We start from the raw sequence: 23,904 nt of genomic DNA, 5'->3' as shown, positions 1-23,904 counted from the left end.
CTCGTTTATGGTGTGGAGTAGTTAATTGCTATTAACTTAGAAGAACTAAGTAAAATCTTTTCTCATTATTACCACATAATTGTAATTAATATTAATAATAGATTAGTGCAACAAGACCAAAGAATCTGAATGTCTCAATGAAACTTTTCTTAATGAGTGGAACTGAGCAATGATGAGACCTAGTGGTCCTTATGTAGCCATTGTTTATAATTAATATCTAAAAGTGGTGGTAAAAAGTGCTTCTCACTGTCTCTTTCTAACCCTCCCATGCTAATTGGCCAGGTTACACAGGGGAATTCTGTGAGATCGATACAAACGAGTGCGCCAACAGCCCCTGCCTGAACAGCGGCACATGCATCGACAAGATCAATGCCTTTCACTGCCAATGCCCCACAGGTGAGGCTGCTGCACTGCTGCGAAGGAGGGAGAGTTGGAGGCCAGGGGGCACAGAGGTCGATTTCCCTCCCTGTACCCTGCTTACTCTCTGTTTTAATCAAACACACACCCACATACACACAAACACCTTCTGAATGGACTCTAATCCCAGCCCTGAGGCAGGCTTACACTGGCCCGGGTAGCCCAGAACAAATACAGCAGCTGAAAAGCAGCCAGGAAAGAAAATCCATAAGGAAAGGACTTGAGGAAGAATAAACTTTCAAACCAACTTTCTCTGTGCACCTGTGAAGCTTTTAAGACGTAGAATTGGCAGCGTGCAGAGCTACGAGTTTGCATAAAATCTACAGGAGGAACAAATTTTAATTAGTCAAGTAGACAAAGTGCAAAAACAAAACAAAGAATTTTTTGCATTTTTCAAGTGGGCTCCTTGGTTTAGAAGCAATTGTTTGCTATTTGGCTATTTTGAGTGGAGACCCAAAGAGGCAGAATTCTTCCTTTTCAGAGAAAAATGGAAGGAGGGAAACTTGAAAGAAGAAGCTAGAAAGAGATATGCCTCAACGGGGAGGCCCCCGAATTACTCAAGTGTGAACACAAGATCGTAACACTAAAGGAAGCCCTGTGTGTGACAGTGAGAGAGGGTTATGTCAGGAAGTGGCAGGACTGCGGTATTGAAACTTATTTCAGGAGAGCGGTTGAAGAGGGGGGCCCACATGGACCGTTACGATAAAGAAGGAAAGGAGGGGAAAAGAAGGGGAAGGGGTCTATCTACCCTGCTTGAGATGTAAATTTGTCCCTCTTGTGTGCGGCGCCTGAGGCGAGGGTCCCCTCTTATTATTTCTGTACATGGAATAGCCATGGAAACCCTGCTGAGGGCCATTGAAATTTCTGATTCCAGCACTCAGGATAAATCCCTCTTTGGCTGCTCAAGACCATGTGTGTGCGTGTGTGTGAGCGCGCGTGAGCGTGCGTCTGTGTTAGATTTTTTTTGTTTGTGATCATATGCATGCATCTTGGAAAGAAAGTCCTTTAGAGAACCTGTTTTTACATCTCAGTCAGGGGTAGCCTAACCGTGTAGAAGCTTTAACAGACAAATTGTTTTCACTCCTGAGGTCCTTGTGTTCCGTCCTCTCATATTGGGCATTATTGAATGATTTTTATTAGTGCCGCAGAGGTCAAAGGGCTGATTGAAGTCTATTCCTAGCATGACCCCCCATGGATCAGCATGTCACATGAACATTTTTTTATTCTGAAAAGAACACACTGCATGCACACAGTCAGCGGTTTCACCCCTGCAATGGCTGAAGATCAAACCACCTGTGCATTCACATGTTGAGATGGGGGGGCAAAACTGCCCCTTCAAGTACGACATTGTACTGGTACGTGACTGAGGGGAAACAGGAATGAAATATATGAGGATGGCAGCAAGAGAAAGGAGAAGACCTGGTGCTTGATTCTGAATGACATTGAGCTTGAAGAGTGTAGGTTGGAGGTCAAGCGGGTTCTTTTTGAGGTAGGGAGAGAGTTGGGGAGGGGGTGTGGAAAAAGGAGTAAAAGCAAGATGGAAGAATGTGCTTTGTGATGGAAGGGTTTTTGGGGGACAAAAGAGGCAACGGGCTCAGTTTGGTGTTGCACTGAGCAGACAGGCCCCTCTTTGTCTCTCATCTCTTGGTCAGGAGGCCTTGCAACTTTCATTCTTTTTTCATTTCTTTCTCTCCCTCCCGGCTGCCCTACATGAGTTAGTTTCCCCAGTCTAATCCCTCCCCTTAATAGCAGCACTCGACATATTCACGAGGGAAAACAGTATAGTTTGTGATGTTGCACAATTGTTAATTTAAAAAATTAAGATTTATGAAAAGCTATTATAATACGGATCTCAAATTGTTGGGTAACAGCTTAGAAGACAGAGAGACACAACTTTTCTATTCTGCACATAGAAACATCTGCTTGTTGTTTTTTCCAGGCTTTACAGGGAACCTTTGCCAGATAGACATTGATGAATGTGCCAGCACACCCTGCAAAAATGGCGCCAAATGCACAGATGGGCCTAACAAGTATACCTGCGAGTGCACTGAAGGTACAAATATCACGTCAAAAGCAAAGGGTTGTTAAACATGTTCAACCGACAGTTAGAAAAGCACAAAGGAAGCCAAAGCAACAAAACATGCCATTTTAAAAGAAACCTCCATTCGTTAGGTTACTCTGGCAGACACTGTGAGACAGATATCAACGAATGCTACTCAGACCCGTGCCACTATGGAACCTGCATCGATGGGCTGGCATCGTTTAGCTGCCAGTGTAAACCTGGATACACGGGCCGACTGTGTGAGACCAACATCAACGAGTGTCTAAGCCAGCCCTGCAGAAATGGCGGAACCTGTCAGGACCGAGAGAATGCCTATATTTGTAGCTGCCCTAAAGGCACCACAGGTAACAAAAAAGTCAGATGCGACTTCATGACGTCTTGGTTGTGGACATTTTACTGAGAGAAATCTTTTCTCTCTCAGGAATCAACTGCGAAATCAACATTGATGACTGCAAAAGCAATCCCTGCGACTATGGAACCTGCATTGACAAAATCAATGGGTACGAGTGTGCCTGTGAACCTGGCTACACAGGTAAGCAACTGGGATTTTATGTATAGTCCTAGTCAATGTAATGTAATGAGTGTTTAACTAGTCTTTTTCTGGAGATGATTTCCCCTTTGAAAGTCCATTTAAACTCCTGTGGACGCGACTTCTGTCTCAGGTGACCAATAGACAAAACAAGTGTTTAAGGTGGGGACTGTCGGATTTTGAGTGTAGATGGAAGCTTGGGGGTGACAGATGGCGAGCGAGCATGTTCCTCTGAGGCCTGACCGGTGTCACTTTCCAGCTCCACCCTGTCCCCCAACCTGCCAGTGTTAGAACACGCAAGCTGTCCTCCTGTGCACAAAGAAGACACACTCGCGCATGTGCACATCGCCTGGGATTTGAGTGGGTGAAAAGATTCCCTGAAAGATTCCTGAAAGTTGAGCTTTTAAAAGCTTGGACGGCGGCCTCTGCTTTAAAGCAAAAGGAGCCGCTTTCACGTTATTGGTGGCACCAGGCTGAATGGCGTCAATCCCTCAATTGGTCAACAAAGGGGAGTCTTTAAAAACCAAATTTTTCGAGAAATGGATAAATGAAATTCCACTCAAATAACTGTCGTAACAGCTTTCTCTGTTGCAGTGTGTTGTAAAAAAGTGAAAAATATTTATAGTATTAAAAATAAACTCCTTTTAACCACCTATATAGTTTGTAATGATATTTTTTTTGCTATAATCCTGTTATATTTGGACATTTTTATATACTGCTCATAGACTAGAGCAGGGGTCATTAAACTAGTCCCACAACACCCACCATCCAGCTGATTTTCTCTCCCACCATGTCATTTTCTCTCCCAACTGCTTTCACAAAGAAAAATGGCATCCCAGGTGAAAGCAGCTCTCTGCCTGGTAGCACAGAAAGTGGCTGAATTGCAGGCCTCATAGGACTGGGTTGATGATGACTGGAGACATGGAGAATTAAACAAAATCCCAAACTATTTAGGAATTCATTGCATCTGGAATACTAACATGTTACATTGTATTAAAAGCATATTCTTTTATTCTAGAGGGAAGAATTATTAGAAAAGACACTAAGATTTTCTTTCTATTCCTCTTAGGGATGATGTGTAACATCAACATCGATGAATGTGCCACCAACCCGTGTCACAATGGCGGCACTTGTGTTGACGGCATCAACAGCTTCACCTGCGTGTGTCCCGAAGGTTACCATGACGCCACGTGCTTCTCCCAGGTGAATGAGTGCCTCAGCAATCCCTGCATCCACGGTCATTGTGAGGACAAGATTAATGGGTGAGGCAAACTACGGCTGGCTCCTCAAGTTCAAATATTTTGCATCCAGCTCCTTTTATTTCTATTGCTCCATCAAAACTATTTGACGTCTTTACGATTTGGCGTGTGACACACCTATGCCTACAGTATGAGGACTCAAAAGTGTTATATCTTCTCCCTGCCAGCTACAAATGCCTCTGTGACTCTGGCTGGAGCGGCAAAAACTGCGATATCAATAATAATGAGTGTGAGTCCAACCCATGTATGAATGGAGGTACCTGCAAAGACATGACCAGCGGATATGTTTGCACTTGTCGGATGGGATTCACTGGTCAGTACCTGTGCTGCACGCGCCAGTATTTTCTGTATTAAAGTCTGGGACTGAAGTGTGTGTCCTGCAGGCCCAAACTGCCAGACTAATATCAATGAATGTGCCTCCAATCCGTGCCTGAACCATGGGACCTGCATTGATGATGTTGCCGGGTACAAGTGCAACTGCATCCTTCCTTACACAGGTATTAAAATATTGGGGAAATTGTTGGGAATATTTCACTCCCCCATGTGTTTGGATGCCACCATGATATTTGACTACAAGGAAAGATGTCTGGATGATTAAATAACTGTCCATTGAGGTTCATTGGCAAGATTTCCTCTGGAATCGAAGACATTCCACCTTTACCCCTGTGTGATACACAAATATGTCTGATGATGGAGCTGGAAAATATTTTCATGCCATCTTGTGTATTATTTGACAAAAACAAATACGGTGGAATGCCTTGGGGCAAAATGTCCTCTGTGTTGGGTCGTTTTTGGAAAATTCACTGAACTTTGAGTAGTAGAAGGTTGTTGCTTGAGCCAGGGTGGGAACAGGGTGCTTGACACATTTCCTGTTTGCATGCTTCCTGTCTCACAGAAAGGCAAAAGCTTAACAATGGCCGGAAACTGGAGCCAGCTTCCTGTAAGAGTCATGTGCTGTGGAAACAGATAGGGAACTATTTCTACAGGCCTCAGACACTGACAGAACCTGGCTAAAATCTTCTGATAGCATTGATTGAAAGATGATTCTGTGTCTATTTGGGTTGGGTTATCTCCAAGTTCACGACCCCTACTTGATATCACATGGTGAAAGTCAGTTTTCAGTGTTAATTTAATTTTGATGAATAAGGTGTTGGTCTCATTTTAGGAGTGAACTGTGAAACGCTGATGGCGCCTTGCAGCAGTGAACCCTGCAAACGTGGAGGAGTGTGTCAGGAGTCAGAAGACTATCAGAACTTTTCCTGTGTCTGTCCTGAAGGATGGCAGGGTAAATCAAAGCATTTACATATTAATCAGAAGGCAGTCAAACCATTTTTACTTTTTTTGTTGGACGCTGTTCACCTAATTGAAAACCACCTGTATAGTTAATAGCTTAGTTTTAGCATGAAAGTCTTATTTCTATGTTTGTCAGGACATTTTTTAGCCCGTCTTTCTGGCGTGCATTTATGTGTGTGGTTAAATATGTACACGTTTGTAAAAACAATAGGCTATGCATTTGTTCTGTTTTTTCTTAACCATTTAAAGACATCTTTATTTCCATCCCTCGAAGGTCAAACATGTGAAGTGGACATAAAGGAATGTGTTAATAGTCCCTGTCTCAATGGAGCAACCTGCAAGGACACTTTGGGAAGCTATCGCTGTAACTGCAAACCTGGTTTTACTGGACGTAACTGCGAAACTAACATCAATGACTGCAACCCCAGTAAAGCTTTCTCCTTATATTTCCTTTTTAAATTAGCATAGGCTAAACAGACTGAACGTGTGCTTTTAAAAGAAGAGCTGAGTGTCATGCTTCCTACCTCCACCACAGACCCTTGCGGCAACGGAGGCGCCTGTGTGGACGAAGCGAACAGCTTCCTGTGTATCTGCCTGCCAGGATTTCGAGGCACAAAGTGTGAGGAAGACATCAATGAGTGTGAGAGCAACCCCTGCAAGAATGGAGCCAACTGCACAGACTGTGTCAACAGTTACACCTGTACCTGCCCCGCTGGCTTCAGTGGAATCCACTGTGAAAACAACACACCCGACTGTACCGAGAGGTAGGGAGCTCACTGACAAAATGCTCTCTGAGTCTCACAAATTATGATTCTTTTTATAAAGATCACTGGTTTTCCTTCAGCAAATTAATAAAAACCATGTAGTTTGTCTACCACTGCCCCCTCTGGTGGAGCATTCATGTACATCAGCGTACCTCGACATTATTGTTCTCCCATGAACAGTAGTTTATAGACCTTGCAAGATAAATAAGCTAATAATTTTGTATTTGTAAAAAAAAAAACAAGTGATTATAAAAGGTGATCTGCATCGAAGTGACAACCAAACAGAAAGAAAAAAGAATGTAATAATAAGACATTTCTGACATTTTTTAGGGGATCATTTTATTGAAATGGTTTCTGCTTCAAGTTTCATGTTGGTGAATTGAATTTATTTTTCATTTTCCCTGAAGCTCCTGCTTTAACGGTGGCACCTGTGTGGATGGTATCAATACCTTTACGTGTTTATGCCCATCCGGGTTTACTGGTAACTACTGCCAGCACGATATCAATGAGTGTGACTCCAAACCTTGCCTAAATGGGGGCACCTGCCAGGATAGCTACGGTACCTACAAGTGTACCTGCTTACATGGATACACTGGCCTCAACTGTCAGGTAGGGGGCTGTAAAATGCTTAACGCGCCCTCAAGCTGATGCAGTTCAAAATCTCTTCAGTTTTTGAAGCCGCGCTTGTTTAATTTTGTTACGTCTGAATTAAAACTATTCTGCATTTTGCAGAATTTGGTCCGGTGGTGCGACTCATCGCCCTGTAAGAATGGGGGAACTTGCTGGCAAACAGGAACCACTTACAGCTGTGGGTGTGAGACCGGCTGGATGGGACTTTACTGTGACGTCCCAAGTGTTTCCTGTGAGGTGGCTGCCAAACAGAGAGGCAAGACGTGACCACCAGTTTATTAGTTAACGTGTCCTATAAGTCAGAAAATGACACTAGATCAACCCTGGTAAAACAAAATTTATAACTGAAGTTTCTTCTTGCCCGTGTAGGAGTGGATGTTGCCCAACTCTGTCGAAATTCAGGTCAGTGTCTGGATGCAGGAAATGTTCATCACTGCCTCTGCCAGGTTGGATATACTGGAAGTTACTGCGAAGAGCAGGTGGATGAATGTACTCCAAATCCCTGTCAGAATGGCGCTACCTGCACTGACTTTCTAGGCGGATACAGCTGCAAGGTAAACAGCTTAAAAGAACAACACACATTACATCCATATTTGTCTTCTAATGTAAATTAACGCTATGAGTTCTTGTGTTGTGGAAGTCAAAATTCATATGAAACACATTTCTCTTTTTAAATTGTGTGTTCATTTTGATTATAAAGCATTAGTTATTTGTTAGTTGGCGGTGCTTGGTTTCTTCATGGTTATGTAAACTCAGCTAAAATAGATAATGTACTGGCCTTGGCAGTATAGAAGCCAGAAAAGAGCCAGGTAAACAAAATCCACCTCAGTTTCATGTCAAACATTGATTAACTCGAGCTTTTTTCTTCTCTCTACTTCTCCTTTTCTTTTTGGCTCCTTCTCTTCCCTCTCTCTTCTCCTTTATCTCTCTCAGTGCATGCCAGGATATGTGGGGACCAACTGCTCTGACGAGATCAATGAATGTTTCTCCCAGCCATGCCAGAACGGGGGCACCTGCATTGACCTGATCAATACCTACAAATGCTCCTGTCCCCGGGGAACCCAAGGTCAGCAGACCCCACGCACACTCCTCCACACCACTCCGCCTCTCCATCCTCTTCTCCTTGTCTCCACGCTTCATTAATTAGGGCTTAACAGCAGCCGGGGCATGTCTGAAAACTCCTTCTCTCATCCCGTCTCCATCTCTTCCTCTGCCTGTTAAATACTAATTTTTTCTCTCAGAAATGAAGGGGAGTGTGCTCATTTGTAAGATGTAGCCATAATTATATTAATTTAATTGTTATAAATAAAAAGCCCTCTCATGAAGAGGATCAGCTCAATCTGAAGTGTTGGTATATTACCATGAATGACATCCCATTACTAAAAGAATATATTTGAGACGTTTAGTGTCCCTCTTCACCTGCCGTATCTCATTCAGGTGTGCACTGTGAAATCAACATCGATGACTGTAACCCGTTCTTTGACCCGATCACCAAAGAACCAAAGTGTTTCAACAAAGGCAAGTGTGTGGATCAGGTCGGAGGGTATCAGTGCATCTGCCCCTCGGGGTATGTCGGGGAGCGTTGTGAGGGAGACGTAAATGAATGCCTCTCCAACCCCTGTGACCCCCGAGGCACACACAGCTGCATCCAACTTACCAACAACTACCGCTGCGAGTGTCGCACCGGATACACAGGTGAGATAAATGGTGGCTGAATTTATTCCATTTTTGTTTTCTTCAGTCACAGAAAGAATTCATGGGCCTATAATTACTTAATATTGACCTGCAGAGTCCAAATATGGCCAATCACTCAAAGATAGGACAGGCAGAAAATGTGCACTTGATAGATTTAAGAAGTGATTAATTTTCTCACGTTTGACTTTTTTAAAATGAATTTCTTTGTTATGTTTATTAAAATAACTATATATTACTGTTATTTATATATTGTAATGGTTGTGTAGTCACTATTCATCATATCTACTGCTATGGCTCCAAATAGTTTAGGGGTTCCAACAAATTGAATATTTGGAGTATGTATTACTTTGAAATCCTGATTTCATGTGCTTTGGACAAAGAGTCATTTTGGACTGATTTCTCCACAGGTCAGCACTGTGACACTGTGTTTGACGGATGTACGGGAACACGCTGTCGGAACGGAGGGACCTGTGCTGTTGCCAGCAACACCCCACACGGCTTCATCTGCAAATGTCCTCCAGTGAGCATCTTTACAACATGCAGATTGAAGCTTTCTGCATAAAGGTTCATTGTAACGCAAACTGACACTGAACTATTTGTACTTTTTCTCGTAGGGGTTTAGTGGAGCCACGTGTGATTATGACGCTAAAGCATGCGGCAGCCTCAACTGCCGTAACGGAGGCACCTGCATCTCTGGCAGCAAGAGTCCGAAGTGTCTGTGTATGCCAGCCTTTACTGGGCCTGAGTGTCAGTATCCCACTGACACTCCCTGTAATTCCAACCCCTGTTACAACGGTGGCACGTGTCAATACATATCCGAGGCGCCGTTCTACCACTGCGCCTGTCCGACGAACTTTAACGGCCTCCGATGCCACATCCTGGATTACAGCTTCCCGGGAGGGTTCGGCCACGACATCACACCGCAGTCAGAGGTGGAGGTCAAGTGCGAGAACCCGCAGTGCGAAACCTTAAAACACAACAGGGTCTGTGATGCCCACTGTAACAACCACGAGTGCGGCTGGGACAAGGGCGACTGCTCCCTCAACTTCAACGACCCGTGGAAGAACTGCTTGGCCTCGCTGCAGTGCTGGCGATACTTTAATAATGGCAAATGCGATTCGCAGTGCAACAACGCCGGATGCCTATATGATGGTTTTGACTGTCAGAATCTGGAGGGACAGTGCAAGTGAGTGTATAAGTTGACCAAATTCACTTTAATTTAAATTCTGTTCTGCTTCTGTTCTTCTATGTGTGAACAACATTTTAAACCATTCATGGGTGTGAGTCATTACACACACTCAAAGACATATCCATGCAGCACTCATGTCCTTAAATTGTGTTTTTTTTTTGTCAGTCCTCTGTATGACCAGTATTGCAAGGACCACTACGCTGACGGCCACTGTGACCAAGGCTGCAACAATGCTGAGTGTGAGTGGGATGGTTTAGATTGTGCCAATAATGTTCCCAAGAAGCTCGCTGTTGGCCAGTTAATCCTGGTAGTCCACGTCGCTCCCGAACATCTCCTGAACAACTCTTTTGGCTTCCTGCGTGAGCTCAGCCGCGTCCTGCGGACCAATATGATAATAAGGAAAGATGGCAAAGGCGAGCTGATGGTGTACCCGTACTACGGGGAAGAACACGAGCTGAAGAAGTACAACGTGAAGCGTTCAGTGGACAACTGGTCAGAAGTCCCTGGACAGGTGCTGAATAGGGTAAAGAAAAGCTTGTATGATGTGGCTGGTCGGAGCAAAAGAAGGAGGAGGGAGCTGGATCATTTGCAGGTCAAAGGGTAAGGAGGAATATCTGCCTTATTGGCTACAGTTTTAAGGATTCACTGGGCACAATATGTTTCACAATCGTCTGTGTGTTTGTTTTCCTCTCCACAGCTCTGTGGTTCACTTGGAGATGGACAACCGTCAGTGCTTCCAGCAGTCCACTGAGTGCTTCCAGAGCACCAACGATGCCGCCGCGTTCCTCGGAGCACTGGCATCCAGTTTCAAACTGGATGTTCCCTACACTATTGAAGCTGTTTATAGTGAGTGTAAACTTCAATCATGTCTTTTCCTCCTGCATATGTTTTGTAGAATATTCCAGTCATTCATTTGCTGAATCCCTGTATAATATTAAAATCCATCAGAAGACTAGTTGAAAGAGCTTTTGATGGGTAAATATTCATGAATTGCCTGCCAATCATGCAACAATTATGTGGTTTATTTGAGATTAACATTCTTTGTGCTTTTGTCTGTGTTCATGCCACAATTATAAGGTCAGGTGAGGAATTAAATATTACATTAGATTTTACAGTAGATTTGGCGGGACGGACAAAAACAGGTGCATGACCTTTGATGGATTTTATCCACACATTTGTGCATACTTATACACAAGTAAGGTCGACAAATGCAGTGCAGCAGAAGGCACCCATGGGCGGCTCCTAACCTCGGCACTCTTTAATTTTATATTTGTTATGCAGCGGTGAACAAATGCATTTGTGAATCTCATGGCCTGAACAATCAATCCTTCCCTCGATGTGCAAATCCACTGGCTTCAGGCTCCAAAATGGTTAATTGCCGCTACTGAAGTCATCCAGCCCCTACTTACAGAATGTAACACTCAGTCTCTGGTTTGTCTGTCTGTCTTCTAACATGTACACATAGACACCCAGAGAAACTACACAAGTTCACACAGGCACACGCACACTCCGGCACGTCATCCCACAGTGTGAGGGGCTGCTGCAACCTTCACCTCACTGAATGTAATACCAGGACTTAATGCATCTCCAAGGGTTTGGGTTGGGGGAGTTTATCATTTCAAAATCGTTAGCGGAAAAAAAGAGAAGGGGAAAAATTGATCGGGAGTGTGCTAGAAGTTGGGAGTCTTTGTTATCTTGAAAATCCTAATAAATCCTTCGTCTTTACAGCTTAAAGCGCGTGCAGTAATTTGAAGTTCATTAATCCCCCTCCTTTTTTTCTCTTAAAGAAGAAATGGTAAAGTTGTCTCTTGATACCCTGGGTTGAAAAGGGAGAGAGGAGGTGGTGGTGTTCTTTTTTCCCACTTTTTTCTTTTTTTCCCCCCACTTATCACGCCCCATCCCTTTTTTTTCACTTTTTTGATGAAAAGTGGTTAGCACATCTGATTATTACTGAGTAGATAGTAGAAGCTAGCTTTACGAGCGGAGGAGATCGCCAGTCAGTTGTGGTCTGCGTTGGAGCGGTGAACTGAAGGCGAGGACAAGCGGGTCTAGCTTTGCTCAAACGCGCAGGCAGATCCCGCTGTCCCGCCAGGACAGGATCGCGAGCTTTTACCGGTCTCTGCCTTGACCACCATGTCCCTTTTCCTGCCAGGTGATGTGGACCTTCAGCCGCAACAAGAGCTTTATCCAATCTACTTGGTCCTAGCTGGCATAGGGATGCTGGCCTTTCTTGGAGTGGGAATGGTGGCTGCCCGAAAGCGTCGTCACGAGCATGGGCGTCTCTGGCTTCCCGAAGGCTTCAAGACCACTGAGACAAGCAAGAAGAAGCGACGGGAGCCTGTCGGAGAGGATTCCGTGGGATTAAAGTAGGTTTTAGGTCTTCGCTGGTTGGCTGATTCTTTGTGGGCCAGGTGAAGGACTGGTTCAAAGTCACTGGGGGTGACTAGTGAGGAAAATTTAGGAGGGGGGTGCCAGTTGTAGTGTCTATTATAATTAATTGTAATGGGGGCGCGGGTGTGCGAGTCGTTAGGGCGGAGAAGTGGGGTGAGGGTCTAATTAATGCTTTGGTTTTTTGGCACTGATGCACCATTAAAGGTTAGAAGCTTTGCTGAAATGGACACAATCATCTATCAGGATTTCTAACTGGTTTCCTGTGTCTTCATAGGCAATTGAAAAACACTTCCGACATTTCACTCATGGATGTTACCCACAATGACTGGGAAGACGACAAGCATTCCGATGCCAAACGCTTCAGGGTAAGAATTTTACAAGTGACTTTATCAACGGTTTCACTGAAAGATTGTTTTAAATGTGCTCTTATGAAAGTTAAAACTCAGCTTTTCAGCGCTTTTATATTTTCCTGCTTTTATCTGCTTCTGATTTTTAAGTTCCCCTTTTGAACATTGCACTTTATGTTACTGTGGGCTTTAGTCGTCTTTGCTCTCTCCCAGCAAATCGATGAACAGGCAATCCTGGAGGCTGACGACCAAACGGACCATCGCCAGTGGACTCAGCAGCACCTGGATGCTGCTGACCTGCGCGTCCCCTCCATCGCACCGACTCCACCTCAGGGCGAGATTGAGAGCGACTGCATGGACGTGAATGTCCGGGGACCAGGTCTGTGACGTACTTTCTAATCTTGGACTTAAAGAACTCTCATAAGGTGTCACAATTCGTGATATGTGAAATTTTTTTAATGTTTTTTTTAAAGTGTAATTAAAACATCTCTCTCAATGTATAAAATATTTTAAGAAGGTCCGTTAATTATGGATTGTTTTGTAACTGGTGCTTTCACCACTTGTATATGCAGTATATACATTATATACAAAACTTGGTGGGTAAATATAATACATACATTAGAACCAAATTCACTCTGCTCTATTTGAAAGTAGATTTCTTCTAGTCACATTGTGCGCGTGTCTATGTGTCTATGGATACGTATCTGTGCATGTAGGAGTTGCTAAAGCTCCATGTCCTCAGGGTAAGGATCTTCTTCAAAGCAGTCAGCTGGAAGCCAAGTGCCTGCAGGGAAAACACTGATTCCTGATCAGATTAATCATTTGAGCAGTAATGGGTGCCCGTCTTTTTGTTCTAGTCCACATTTTATAAAAATAACAAATACAGCATCGAATCCATTAACCCAATTTTGTTTTAAGCGCCACATTTCCTGCAGAAGATTTTTTTGGGAAAGAGAACCAAATCAAATAGCGGGGTTAAAACCTTGAGAGTTTGCTTTTTTTTTACTCACGATGGATCAATGCACCTGAATCGACCAAATCTGAGAGATCTGGAGCTCGATTTCTTTTTGAAGAGGGAAAAACTGTTCAAGACAACTGACTGAGCTGCTTCTCACTGTTAGATATTAATGCCTCGTTTTTGCAGCAACCTAGCTTTACCATAACCAGGCTTCTATCCCCCAGCTTCACTTTCTCTCTGAAGCTCCACTTCTGCCGGGGCCTTGATCAGAATCCGTTATTGAAAGGGGAGAGCTGTAATGATTCAAACCAGCAAAAGGAGTCAAATCCACTTTCGATTTGTTTGTTGCTTTGTTTTGATCTGCCTGCTGCTTTGAAGCGCATGCTCCCATGTTTGGGTTGCAGGTACTGGACCTGTGCTGACCAAGCAGCTTGTTCAACTTCCTCTATCTCTCTTTCCAGATGGGTTCACGCCACTGATGATTGCATCCTGCAGCGGGGGAGGTTTAGAAACAGGCAACAGTGAGGAAGAAGAGGATGCTTCAGCCAATGTGATAAATGACTTTATCTACCAGGGCGCTAACCTTCACAACCAGACGGACCGCACAGGTGAAACAGCTCTGCATCTCGCTGCTCGCTACGCGCGTTCCGACGCCGCCAAGCGCCTTCTGGAAGCCAGTGCTGATGCCAACATTCAGGACAACATGGGAAGGACGCCTCTCCATGCTGCGGTGGCAGCTGATGCCCAGGGGGTGTTCCAGGTAGGTGTTAGTCTTGTGGAACTGTGATATAATGTTAATACTGAAAGTTGTTTTCTTTTAAAATACCAAACATTAGCTGCCTATAGCTTCTCAATTATAAGTAGTTGATGCTTTTTATTTTTATCCATCTCTTAGATGAGATTAGGTCAGATATGGAGAAGACAGATAACATTAATCAATCATTTATAACAATGCCAAATGTTGAATTGACCCAATATATTACTGTAGCGTGTACATATGTCAGTGATCTAGTGGCGTTATAGTAAAAAAAACCTTTTGTTATATCTGTAGATTCTGATAAGGAATCGTGCCACGGACTTGGATGCCCGCATGCATGACGGTACGACTCCCCTGATTTTAGCGGCCAGGCTGGCAGTGGAAGGCATGGTTGAAGAGCTCATTAACTGTCATGCCGATGTCAATGCAGCTGATGATTTTGGTATGGAGCCATTTTTTAAAGGTGTATTTATAAATATCGCTACAGCTGGTGGTTGGAGGTTTTCAAACGAGCTATTTTTGGTTCTCCAGGTAAATCTGCTCTGCACTGGGCTGCGGCAGTAAACAACGTGGAGGCTGCAGTTGTGCTTCTCAAGAACGGGGCAAACAAGGACATGCAAAACAACAAGGTAAAAACCTTTCTTTTTTCTGTCTCTCCTCTAAGTGGTGTGGAAAGAAATTGCAGAACATCTTTCATTGTTCAGCTGTAAAGTACGTAATGTGTTCTTTTCCCTTTGGCTGCATCAGGAGGAAACCCCTCTATTCTTGGCTGCTCGGGAAGGAAGCTACGAGACTGCCAAGGTCTTGTTGGACCACTTTGCAAACAGAGAGATAACTGACCACATGGAGCGACTGCCTAGAGACATCGCACAGGAGAGAATGCATCACGACATTGTACGGCTAATGGATGAGTACAACTTGGTACAGAGCCCTCACATGCACGCAGGATCGCTCGGCACCACGTTGTCACCCCCTCTTTGCTCCCCCAACGGCTACCTAGGTGGCATAAAGCAACACCCACCTCAAGGTCAAGGCCAGGGGAAAAAAGCACGGAAGCCCAGCATCAAAGGCATTGCCTGCAAAGATGGCAAAGATATGAAGGTGAAGAAAAAGAATTCACAGGATGGGAAGTCTGGGAACCTCCTGGACAGCTCAGCTGTTCTGTCACCGGTGGATTCACTGGAGTCTCCACACGGCTATGTCTCTGATGTTGCCTCCCCACCCATGATGACCTCACCCTTCCAGCAGTCACCATCTGTTTCCTTGAACCATCTGCAGGGTATGTCTGACCCACACCTCACTGTAAACCACATGGTGATGCCAAACAAGCAGGAACTCGCTCGAATGCAGTTCGACCCTCTGCCGCCGCGCCTCACCCACATGCCCGTGTCTAACTCCAGTGGCCAAGGTGCCATGAACGGCCACTGTGATTGGTTATCCAGGATGCACCCTAACATGAGCCAGCCCAGCCAGTTCAACCCCCTGAGAGGAGCTCTGAGTGGTCAGGGAGGTTTGCACCAGGCAGGGCAGCACGCCTTGATGACCTCCCTCCGTAATGGCCACCCCACCACCAGCCTGTCTCAGATAATGAACTATCAGGGGCTTCAGAGCTCCAGACTGGGTCCGCAGTCCCACATCAGTCCGCAGCAGATGCAACAGATGCAGAATCTACAACAGCTTCAGCAGCAACAGAATGTTCAACTGCAGCACCAGAACTCAAATACGACCAACGGCCAGAGCTTCATCGGAGGGGAGCTTAGTTCCCCAGAGATCCAGCAGGGAACGGCCAACCCCAGCATTCCCATCCACACCATCCTCCCACAGGAGACGCAGATTATGACTTCTACCCTCAGTCAGTCAATGGCCAGCACACAGTTCCTCACCCCACCCTCCCAGCACAGCTATTCCGGTCCCATAGACAACACTCCAAACCATCAGGTCCAAGTGGCTGATCATCCTTTTCTAACACCTTCCCCCGGTTCTCCAGATCAGTGGTCAAGCTCTTCTCCTCATTCCAACATGTCCGACTGGTCAGAGGGCATTTCGAGTCCACCGACAAGCATGCAGTCTCAGATGGGACCTATACCAGAACAGTTCAAATAAAATTCTCCAGATGAGCTGCTGTGTAAATAGGCACTGTGGGGGGAAACTAGAGTAAGAGCAAAGCTGTAAACATAGATGAATAGGACTTTTTATACACTTTTATACTAACAGAAACTCCCATTTTCCATTCATTCATTTTATTTATTAATGCCTTATTTATATGCATTGCCTCGCTGGATCCCTTTTTGTTTTGGTGAAGTTCTTTAGACATTCTATATTCTTTTAGCATTTATTTACTGCAACCACAGTATGTCTCAGCATCCACACTGGGTATTTATTTCTTCAGGACATTTAGCATTTTATATGATTTCTCAATCTTTGTTCATATTTTTTGTATAATCTTGTTAATAATCAAAGTTATGATCAAGGGGCATTCTGTAGCATTTTCTTTTAAGTTTCAGTGTAATTTCAACCTATTCTAAGTGTAATAATTAGCCTTTCCATCGGTTGAAAGGCAGGTTGTGAATGTTAACAGGATTTGTCTTGTATTTCACGCACATGTCCTGTTTTCTACTATCATGGAATTCTTAGTTGCAGTCTAGACTTGATGTTATCTTGAGTCAATGAAACAACATAATGTTGTGCCTCTAGATTTATTTGCCTTCTTAGTTAGAAAGATGGTGAAAAATGTGATAAATTGTACAGTACACAGCCATCTTGGAGATTGGCAGTTAACGCGGGCTTAAGAAAAGTTCTGTGGTGTTGGATACTTGGCCTGTTGGCCGCAATGTTTGTTGAGAGGGAAAAAGGAAACTTCCATTTGCCCTCTCCATCCTTTTTAGTTTGAGCCTATGGCTGTGTTCTTCTGCTTTGTAAATATGTTACGTATTTCCCTTGGAAGCAAGATTTTGTTTAAGAAATCTGATGTCTTAAGCATGCAGTTTTGATAGGTCTCTTACCAATTTACAGCCTCTAAAATGTCCGAACAGAAAATATATTTTTCATTGTACACTGCATTGTGCATAAACAGATTTGAATTATATTCACATAGACAGAATATATTCTTAGGAAAAAAAGTTCTCTCAAAAAGAAAAAACTAACATTGAGGTTTTATAAAATCATATTTATTTACTGTTCTATAATGCACAAAAATCAGCTACATTTTGCAGAATTCTAAAATGTTTTCTTAAATTTTGAAAAATGATCAGTTGTGACAACTTAAATATTTTGTGAGACCCTCATATTGGCTGTAGTTAAATCCTCATATCAGCAATATGGTTCTTTTTTATTATGAAGTTATAATTTGCAAGAAATGTCTCCTGTTTTCATTTTCAATCTGTATAAATGTTTCTTGTGATAATAAAGGACATTTTTGTGTCGTGATATCTTGAAAACTGTCTTCTGTTAGGGTCAGGTGGCTGTTTTCTTCCATGAACTGGGTTTAATAAGAGCAGATGCTGTACAGTGTAAGTTTGTCTCACTGTAGAGCTAATTATCACGATTTTAGCCTCACAGTAACAGAGTAACACCGCCCTCTTGTGTTTACTAGGTGACACTGCCATCTAAATAGATTTTGTTTGTGTTTTTTATTCATTATGCTATTATAATGTATTCCAGATCAAACTCCGATGATTCAATAATATAGCTGTGTAATAATATATGCTTTTTGGAAAATATTGTTACAAATAAACATAGTTGATTGGTTAATTGTAGTTACGTTATTTGTATATGTATCCATTTGTGTTGGAGAACAGTTAAACAAAAACGAAACAGTAAGTTCCTACTGGAAGAGAATATGTTAGTAAAAAATTATAGGAGGTATATTGCCATTTCAGTACATTGAGTTTTTAAAACTATAACAAGCTTTATCCAGTCTGGCTGAGTACAACTTGACGATCGCCGTGTGGCTTTAAAAACTACAACTCCCGCGATGCCTTCACACCGACACCCGTGAAGTTCAAAGTTCAAACCTTACAGTAAAAATAGGGTTCTTGCTGGTTGGACGCCTGTGTTCGTCTCGAACAACAAACAGCACGGTTGTCACAGAGATACCCTTTTGTAACCAGACCGAAAAGCGGCAGGGGAAACCGAAAATGGTTCTCAGCTAATCGACGGTTGCTCTGGCCCGATTGTCGGATTTACAGAAAGACGGCTATCGTTAGCCTGCTAGCCTGCCTTGAAGCACATAGCAACTGCTGCTTTCAGACGTCACTGGACTGGTACTCTTTACCCTGAAGGCTGCAGTCATGTTCGTCCAGGAGGAGAAGATCTTTGCCGGCAAAGTGTTGAAAATCCACATCTGCACCATGGACGGAACAGAGTGGTTGGAGGAGGTGACGGAAGACACCACTATTGAGAAACTGAAGGAGAAGTGCTTGAAACAAGTAGGCTGTGGATGGAGTCTCCCTTGTTGCCTTTTTTTTATCCTGACACTTCTGTCTGGGATGTTTACAGGCTGGTGTGTCTTCTCTACACCGCCAGTGTCAGTGTCGCTGGCTTTTATTTATAGCTGCTGGGAAGTCCTTGCTATTTATAATTTAGTAGACTGGCTGCCTCTGCCAGGCTATGTACCAGCCCAAGTGAGTCTTTTCTGTTCGCTGCAGCTAGTCCTGAAGAAATCCTACTTTACTGGCAGACTATGTTGCTCTTCATTCCAGCAGCATATCAAAATCACTACTATACTTCTTGGTTTTATTTCCAAACACAATGCGTCCGCTTTTCTGGTAGATATTGATGGAAAGAATACACTTATATATGTTTGTGTCAAGATAGAATTTCATCATATAAACTTGTGTTTTCCAGACATTTTCTTCACCTTATTGAATGTATCAATGTGGTGAGCATTGAATATTATCGGGATATAAATTCTGATGTGTGTTGGTTTTTTGCTTGTCCTTTAGTGTTTGCATGGACAGCTAGAAGACCCGAAAACACTTACCCACCATAAACTCATACATGCTGCTACAGAACGCGTCCTTTCTGATACCAAATCTGTAGCTGATGAAAATCTCAAGGAAAAAGGCAAGTATCACCCTGTCTTGGTCCTTTGGAATGATTCTGATCTGTCGCCATTTAAATCACCTTTTTTTGTGTATTACAGATGTTTTGCTGCTCATAAAGAAAAGACCACCGCCGACCCTTCCAAAGATGGGAGACGTTAGTTCAGAGGAAAAAGTGCGCTTCATCAATTGATTTGAAATATAGAACTAAGCTTTGAGTCATCATGGTTTTATCTTACTATTTTAGCTTGAAATAATTTCTTACATTTTAGCCAGATCTTAATAATTTGTTATTTATGTTTATTTTCATAGAAGAAACAAGATAATAAGGCTCCCGACAAGGATGCAATTTTAAAAGCCACTGCCAGCCTCACCACACGCCACACGGACCGCACTGTTACCCAGCATAACATCAGAGATGTAAGACTCTAACTAAAGTTACATAAATCTAAATTTATTGAAAAAAATATAATGTTCTGTAGCCTTTGTTAAAAGCAAATGCACTTGTGTTTTTGTCCTAGTTTCAGACAGAACTACGCAAAATCCTGGTTTCTCTCATTGAAGTTGCACAGAAACTTCTTGCCTTGAACCCTGATGCTGTCGAACTCTTCAAAAAGGCCAATGGTACGGCATCGAACTCTTTAAATCTAGTCTGTATTAATTATTTGACTGTCTGAAAGGTTCATTTATCGGCTAAATCAAATATTTATGAAAATGGTTTATGTGCACGTGTAGTTGTTGTGTAGTTGTTGGTAAGAGAAGATTCAGTAAACATCAAGTAATCCAAGTAAACATCGATGCTCTAAGCTGGTCTTTGTGCTACTTGTAGCAATGTTGGATGAAGATGAAGAGGATCGGGTAGATGAAACAGCCCTCCAGCAGCTTACTGAAATGGGTTTTCCTGAGAGCAGAGCGATCAAAGCTCTCAGACTGAACCAGTATGTTTAATGATTAACTATATTCTGAAATTGTCCAATATCAGAAGAGCCCCAGATACGTTTGTTGTATACAAATACCTCTAATATGCATGGCTTTCACTCTTGGTTGCTTTTCTGGTCTTCATTTTCCTTCCTTTCTTCAGTATGTCCGTGACCCAGGCAATGGAGTGGCTTATTGAACACGTGGACGATCCCTCTGTAGACGCACCAATTCCTGGCCACGACTCTTCTGGGGCAGCAGGAGCAGCTGCTGCTGCCACAGCGGGCCCCTCCACATCAGCCTCAGCTTCTGGCCCCAAGGTTTTACGCAGCCTGTCCAGTCAGTCGAGCACAGAGGAGAGCAGCCGACAAGATGAGCTCACAGAGATCTTCAAGAGGATCCGTAGAAAACGGGAGTTCAGGCCAGACTCAAGAGTGTGTGGCGTCACCCAGTTGGAAGTTACCATTGCCTGCTTTTCCATACAGTTCTAATGTTGTTTGTCTCTGCAGGCTGTCATTGCATTGATGGAGATGGGGTTTGATGAAAAGGAGGTGGTTGATGCTCTAAGGGTGAATAATAACCAACAAGATGCTGCGGTAAGTGTCCTTGCTGTAAAAAAAAAAAAACACAAAAAAACCCAAAACACATTACAGTTACTATTTTAACTGGTTACAATATGCTTAATCACTGTTTGTAAAGATTTTTATGGACTAGAATTAACTGCAGCAGTTTGGAATGTACAAGCCAGCTGATCCAGTGACCTAAATCCTGTTTAAATTTAAAATGCAACGGGGTGTTGTTTTCTCTGCAGTGTGAGTGGCTGCTGGGAGACAGAAAACCTTCTCCAGAAGACATGGACAAAGGCATCGACACTGACAGCCCACTGTTCCAGGCCATTCTGGAGAATCCCGTGGTCCAGTTGGGTCTGACCAATCCAAAGACTCTGCTAGGTACAAGCAGATTTGTTCAGAAACGCCAGCTTGAGACGTCACCAAGAATTACACATGTTGAATTTGCTTCTCACGTGTGTGTGTGTGTGGTTGTGTGTGTAGCATTTGAAGACATGTTGGAGAATCCTCTAAACAGCACCCAGTGGATGAACGACCCAGAGACTGGTCCTGTCATGCTTCAAATATCCAGAATCTTCCAGACCCTCAATCGCACATAGACCCTCTGGTGACAACCCCCCCACCCCAAACTTGTGTGACTGTGGCAGCTTGTACACATGTAGGATGATATTGGGGGCTCGAGTGTGTGTGTGTGTGTGTGTGTGTGTGTGTGTGTGTGTGTGTGTGTGTGTGTGTGTGTGTGTGTGTGTGTGTGTGTGTGCGCGCTCGCGTGTGTGTGTGTGTGACAAAAGTATTGTTTTGTCCTTGTAAAGACAAAAATGGAGTCAAAGTATGTATTGAAATGAAAGATGTTCTACAAATAGCTATTATTAACAGTACAGTAAATACGCTTATACAAAAAATGTAAACGTGACAGTAATAATACAAGAGGAAATGTTTTTACATTTTAATGAGATAAATTTATATTAATGAAGGTCTGGGTTTATTTTCTATATAAGTTGTGTGCAAAAAATAACATCAAAACAGCAATTTTATTGTTTACACTTTAAACTGTTTTTGTATTTTTTGCTATATTTAATTATCAGTTCATCTGTGGTTTTTATGGAGGACTTGTCGTACCCCCCCTCCCTTTTTTTGTCATTATCCACTGTTGTCCATCACCTTTTCCTGAAGTAAACACTTAGGAGGCTGATGACGAAGCAGTGTGTGAGGTTTGTCCCAGATATATTTATTTACCTTTTTAGACAGATGCTGCAACTAAGTAAGTAATTGTTGTGCTTTTACAAAACCATTATGTATCAGGCCCCTGTTTTTTTTTGGTTTTTTTTAATGTGCTCTTGAATGTCTGATGAACATGTTGCAGTTTAGATCTTGTTCACCTCTATAAATATCACTGGCTGCAGTGCTGCGGAGGTTAAACGGAGGTTGTGTTTTGCCTCAGAAGGTTGGACAGCCTGATGACACTGAGCCTCATAAGATAAAGGGGGGGGGGGTTTGTCTCATAACCTTTGAATGTGAAGAGAAATTCATCTTCATGACACAATAGATCGTGTCTGAGACAAAAACAAAGAATGTTTTTGGGGTGTTTTTGTTAGAGCGATGGACATTTATGCTGTTAAACCAAACCAAAATGTTACTGTATAATCTGCCTTCTGTCATTTATCATACCCAGCTAAAAAAATACTCTGTGCAATACCAAGTTTGTCCTGTAAAGGAATATAATGTGAGTGTTAAGAGCAGTGTGAACTTTAATAGTTCTACAATATTAGCCTCTGTATTGATTACTTAAAACTCTCCAGCTACCAGAAGAGTGTAACCTCTCCTGGTTGTACTGAGAATTGAGGTCGATTTGGAGAGGGATTTGTTTTGCCAAGCTTTGGATTTGCTTTATTTAATCATTTTAAAACGTGACGTTGATGTGACTTTCTGCTCAGGGAGGCTGAGATGTTATTTTTTCTTTTCAATGTGTCCTCACAACAGACCTCTGCTACCCATCACCCCTATTTTCACATTTGAAAATGGCTTTAACACATTTCCGGTGATGCCGTAATTGAAAGTTTTTAACTGTTTCCAGAGAAGCGCGTCTGTTCTACTCCTGTGAATCTATATCACATCATAGTAGACAACCTAGAAAAGCTTCTTTTTTTAAAAAAAAATAAAAAATCTTTTAGATCACTTTGAAGCTCAACTTTAAATGTGAAAATGAGATGATTCAAATGGGTTTTTTTTAACAAACCATTCTAAAAACATTAGTCATTGTGGTTTAAAATACACCGTTTCAGCTGCAGGTACAGTCTGCCCTGTGCAGAAAAAGTGTTCCAAAATATCATAAAGCTAATGACAGGAGGGGGAAATGTCCACAGAACACTGGGATACGTTCACTCTGCGAAAAAACAAAAATAACAAAAAAGACCTTGTTTGGAATTTTAGGGATCAGTAGGAGTCACATCTCCCCTCAGTTTTCAATAAGGACTGTCCCAGATTAACAACCTATGCAATATACCCTCAGTTTGTTCATCCCATAGCCTCATAAGGACTGGAAATGAAATCACTATTGCATTAAAGTTATTTTTTGTGGCAACAGTCACTGATTTCATTTTTTCTTCAAGGTCAATAATGGCAAACTAAAGACAAGAAGTGCTTCTTTTAAATGTACTAGTCACACATTTGTCTTAGTGCCTTCATGCTAAAAACTCTGTATAGGTTGTTTTCCCTACAGGGAATTGTAATAAAAAGCAATTGATGCCTGCTTTTACGAAACCACCTGATCAAACTGCTCCGCCTCATTTACGCTGAATGATCTCCGGTTCTTTTTAACGAAGACCGACTCAAGTGATTTGCTTAAGCTCTCCACGGCCTCTTCTGGGAGGAGGGAGGATTCTTCATCTCCCTGGATGTTTTAAGTGAGCTGATGCTGCGTTGGGACATCAGATTCAGTCAATGCGGTCTTTTGATCTCAGAAACAAGTGGCAGGTTTTTCTGAATCAGGTGATCTACTGCTTTGGCTTCCTGCTGAGCAGCCTTGTTCTTTCTGGAGTTCCCAGCACTTTGTTCTCTCCTCTTTGAGGCATGAAGCAAAATGAA

General features: G+C 43.0%; 2 protein-coding genes across 2 annotated transcripts in view; both read left to right on the top strand.

The window, feature by feature from the left end:
• Positions 1–17,717, top strand: part of notch1b (notch receptor 1b) — a 31,567-nt gene extending 13,850 nt beyond the window's left edge. The window contains exons 9-34 of the mRNA XM_057032382.1: positions 283–396; positions 2,357–2,470; positions 2,590–2,823; positions 2,901–3,011; positions 4,078–4,270; positions 4,435–4,580; positions 4,651–4,764; positions 5,433–5,552; positions 5,835–5,987; positions 6,096–6,324; positions 6,732–6,933; positions 7,057–7,210; positions 7,324–7,508; positions 7,888–8,020; positions 8,392–8,649; positions 9,057–9,169; positions 9,264–9,835; positions 10,004–10,438; positions 10,536–10,684; positions 11,991–12,204; positions 12,504–12,594; positions 12,790–12,955; positions 13,996–14,294; positions 14,586–14,733; positions 14,823–14,920; positions 15,039–17,717. Coding sequence (XP_056888362.1) covers positions 283–396; positions 2,357–2,470; positions 2,590–2,823; positions 2,901–3,011; positions 4,078–4,270; positions 4,435–4,580; positions 4,651–4,764; positions 5,433–5,552; positions 5,835–5,987; positions 6,096–6,324; positions 6,732–6,933; positions 7,057–7,210; positions 7,324–7,508; positions 7,888–8,020; positions 8,392–8,649; positions 9,057–9,169; positions 9,264–9,835; positions 10,004–10,438; positions 10,536–10,684; positions 11,991–12,204; positions 12,504–12,594; positions 12,790–12,955; positions 13,996–14,294; positions 14,586–14,733; positions 14,823–14,920; positions 15,039–16,394 — 6,101 coding nt within the window. The 3' untranslated portion in view covers positions 16,395–17,717. The remainder of the gene's footprint in view (positions 1–282; positions 397–2,356; positions 2,471–2,589; positions 2,824–2,900; positions 3,012–4,077; positions 4,271–4,434; positions 4,581–4,650; positions 4,765–5,432; positions 5,553–5,834; positions 5,988–6,095; positions 6,325–6,731; positions 6,934–7,056; positions 7,211–7,323; positions 7,509–7,887; positions 8,021–8,391; positions 8,650–9,056; positions 9,170–9,263; positions 9,836–10,003; positions 10,439–10,535; positions 10,685–11,990; positions 12,205–12,503; positions 12,595–12,789; positions 12,956–13,995; positions 14,295–14,585; positions 14,734–14,822; positions 14,921–15,038) is intronic.
• A 567-nt stretch (positions 17,718–18,284) lies between these two features.
• Positions 18,285–23,407, top strand: ubac1 (UBA domain containing 1). Its single transcript, XM_057032384.1, has 10 exons — positions 18,285–18,718; positions 19,235–19,355; positions 19,435–19,508; positions 19,646–19,753; positions 19,855–19,957; positions 20,163–20,271; positions 20,415–20,685; positions 20,761–20,847; positions 21,063–21,201; positions 21,304–23,407. Exons 1-10 carry the CDS (start codon positions 18,581–18,583, stop codon positions 21,417–21,419), a joined length of 1,266 nt encoding a protein of 421 aa, XP_056888364.1. The 5' UTR covers positions 18,285–18,580; the 3' UTR covers positions 21,420–23,407.
• Positions 23,408–23,904: the final 497 nt, after the last annotated feature.

The sequence above is a fragment of the Takifugu flavidus genome, chromosome 5 (assembly GCF_003711565.1).
Source record: "Takifugu flavidus isolate HTHZ2018 chromosome 5, ASM371156v2, whole genome shotgun sequence".
NCBI classification, from domain to species: domain Eukaryota; kingdom Metazoa; phylum Chordata; class Actinopteri; order Tetraodontiformes; family Tetraodontidae; genus Takifugu; species Takifugu flavidus.
This window is presented reverse-complemented; position numbering and strand designations above follow the sequence as displayed.

Coding starts and splice junctions, on each gene's coding strand:
- ubac1 (XM_057032384.1), top strand. CDS start 18,581: ATGTTCGTCCAGGAGGAGAAGATCTTTGCCGGCAAAGTGTTGAAAATC. Junction 18,719..19,234: donor AGGAGAAGTGCTTGAAACAA/GTAGGCTGTGGA, acceptor CTTGTCCTTTAG/TGTTTGCATGGACAGCTAGA. Junction 20,686..20,760: donor AGTTCAGGCCAGACTCAAGA/GTGTGTGGCGTC, acceptor TTGTCTCTGCAG/GCTGTCATTGCATTGATGGA.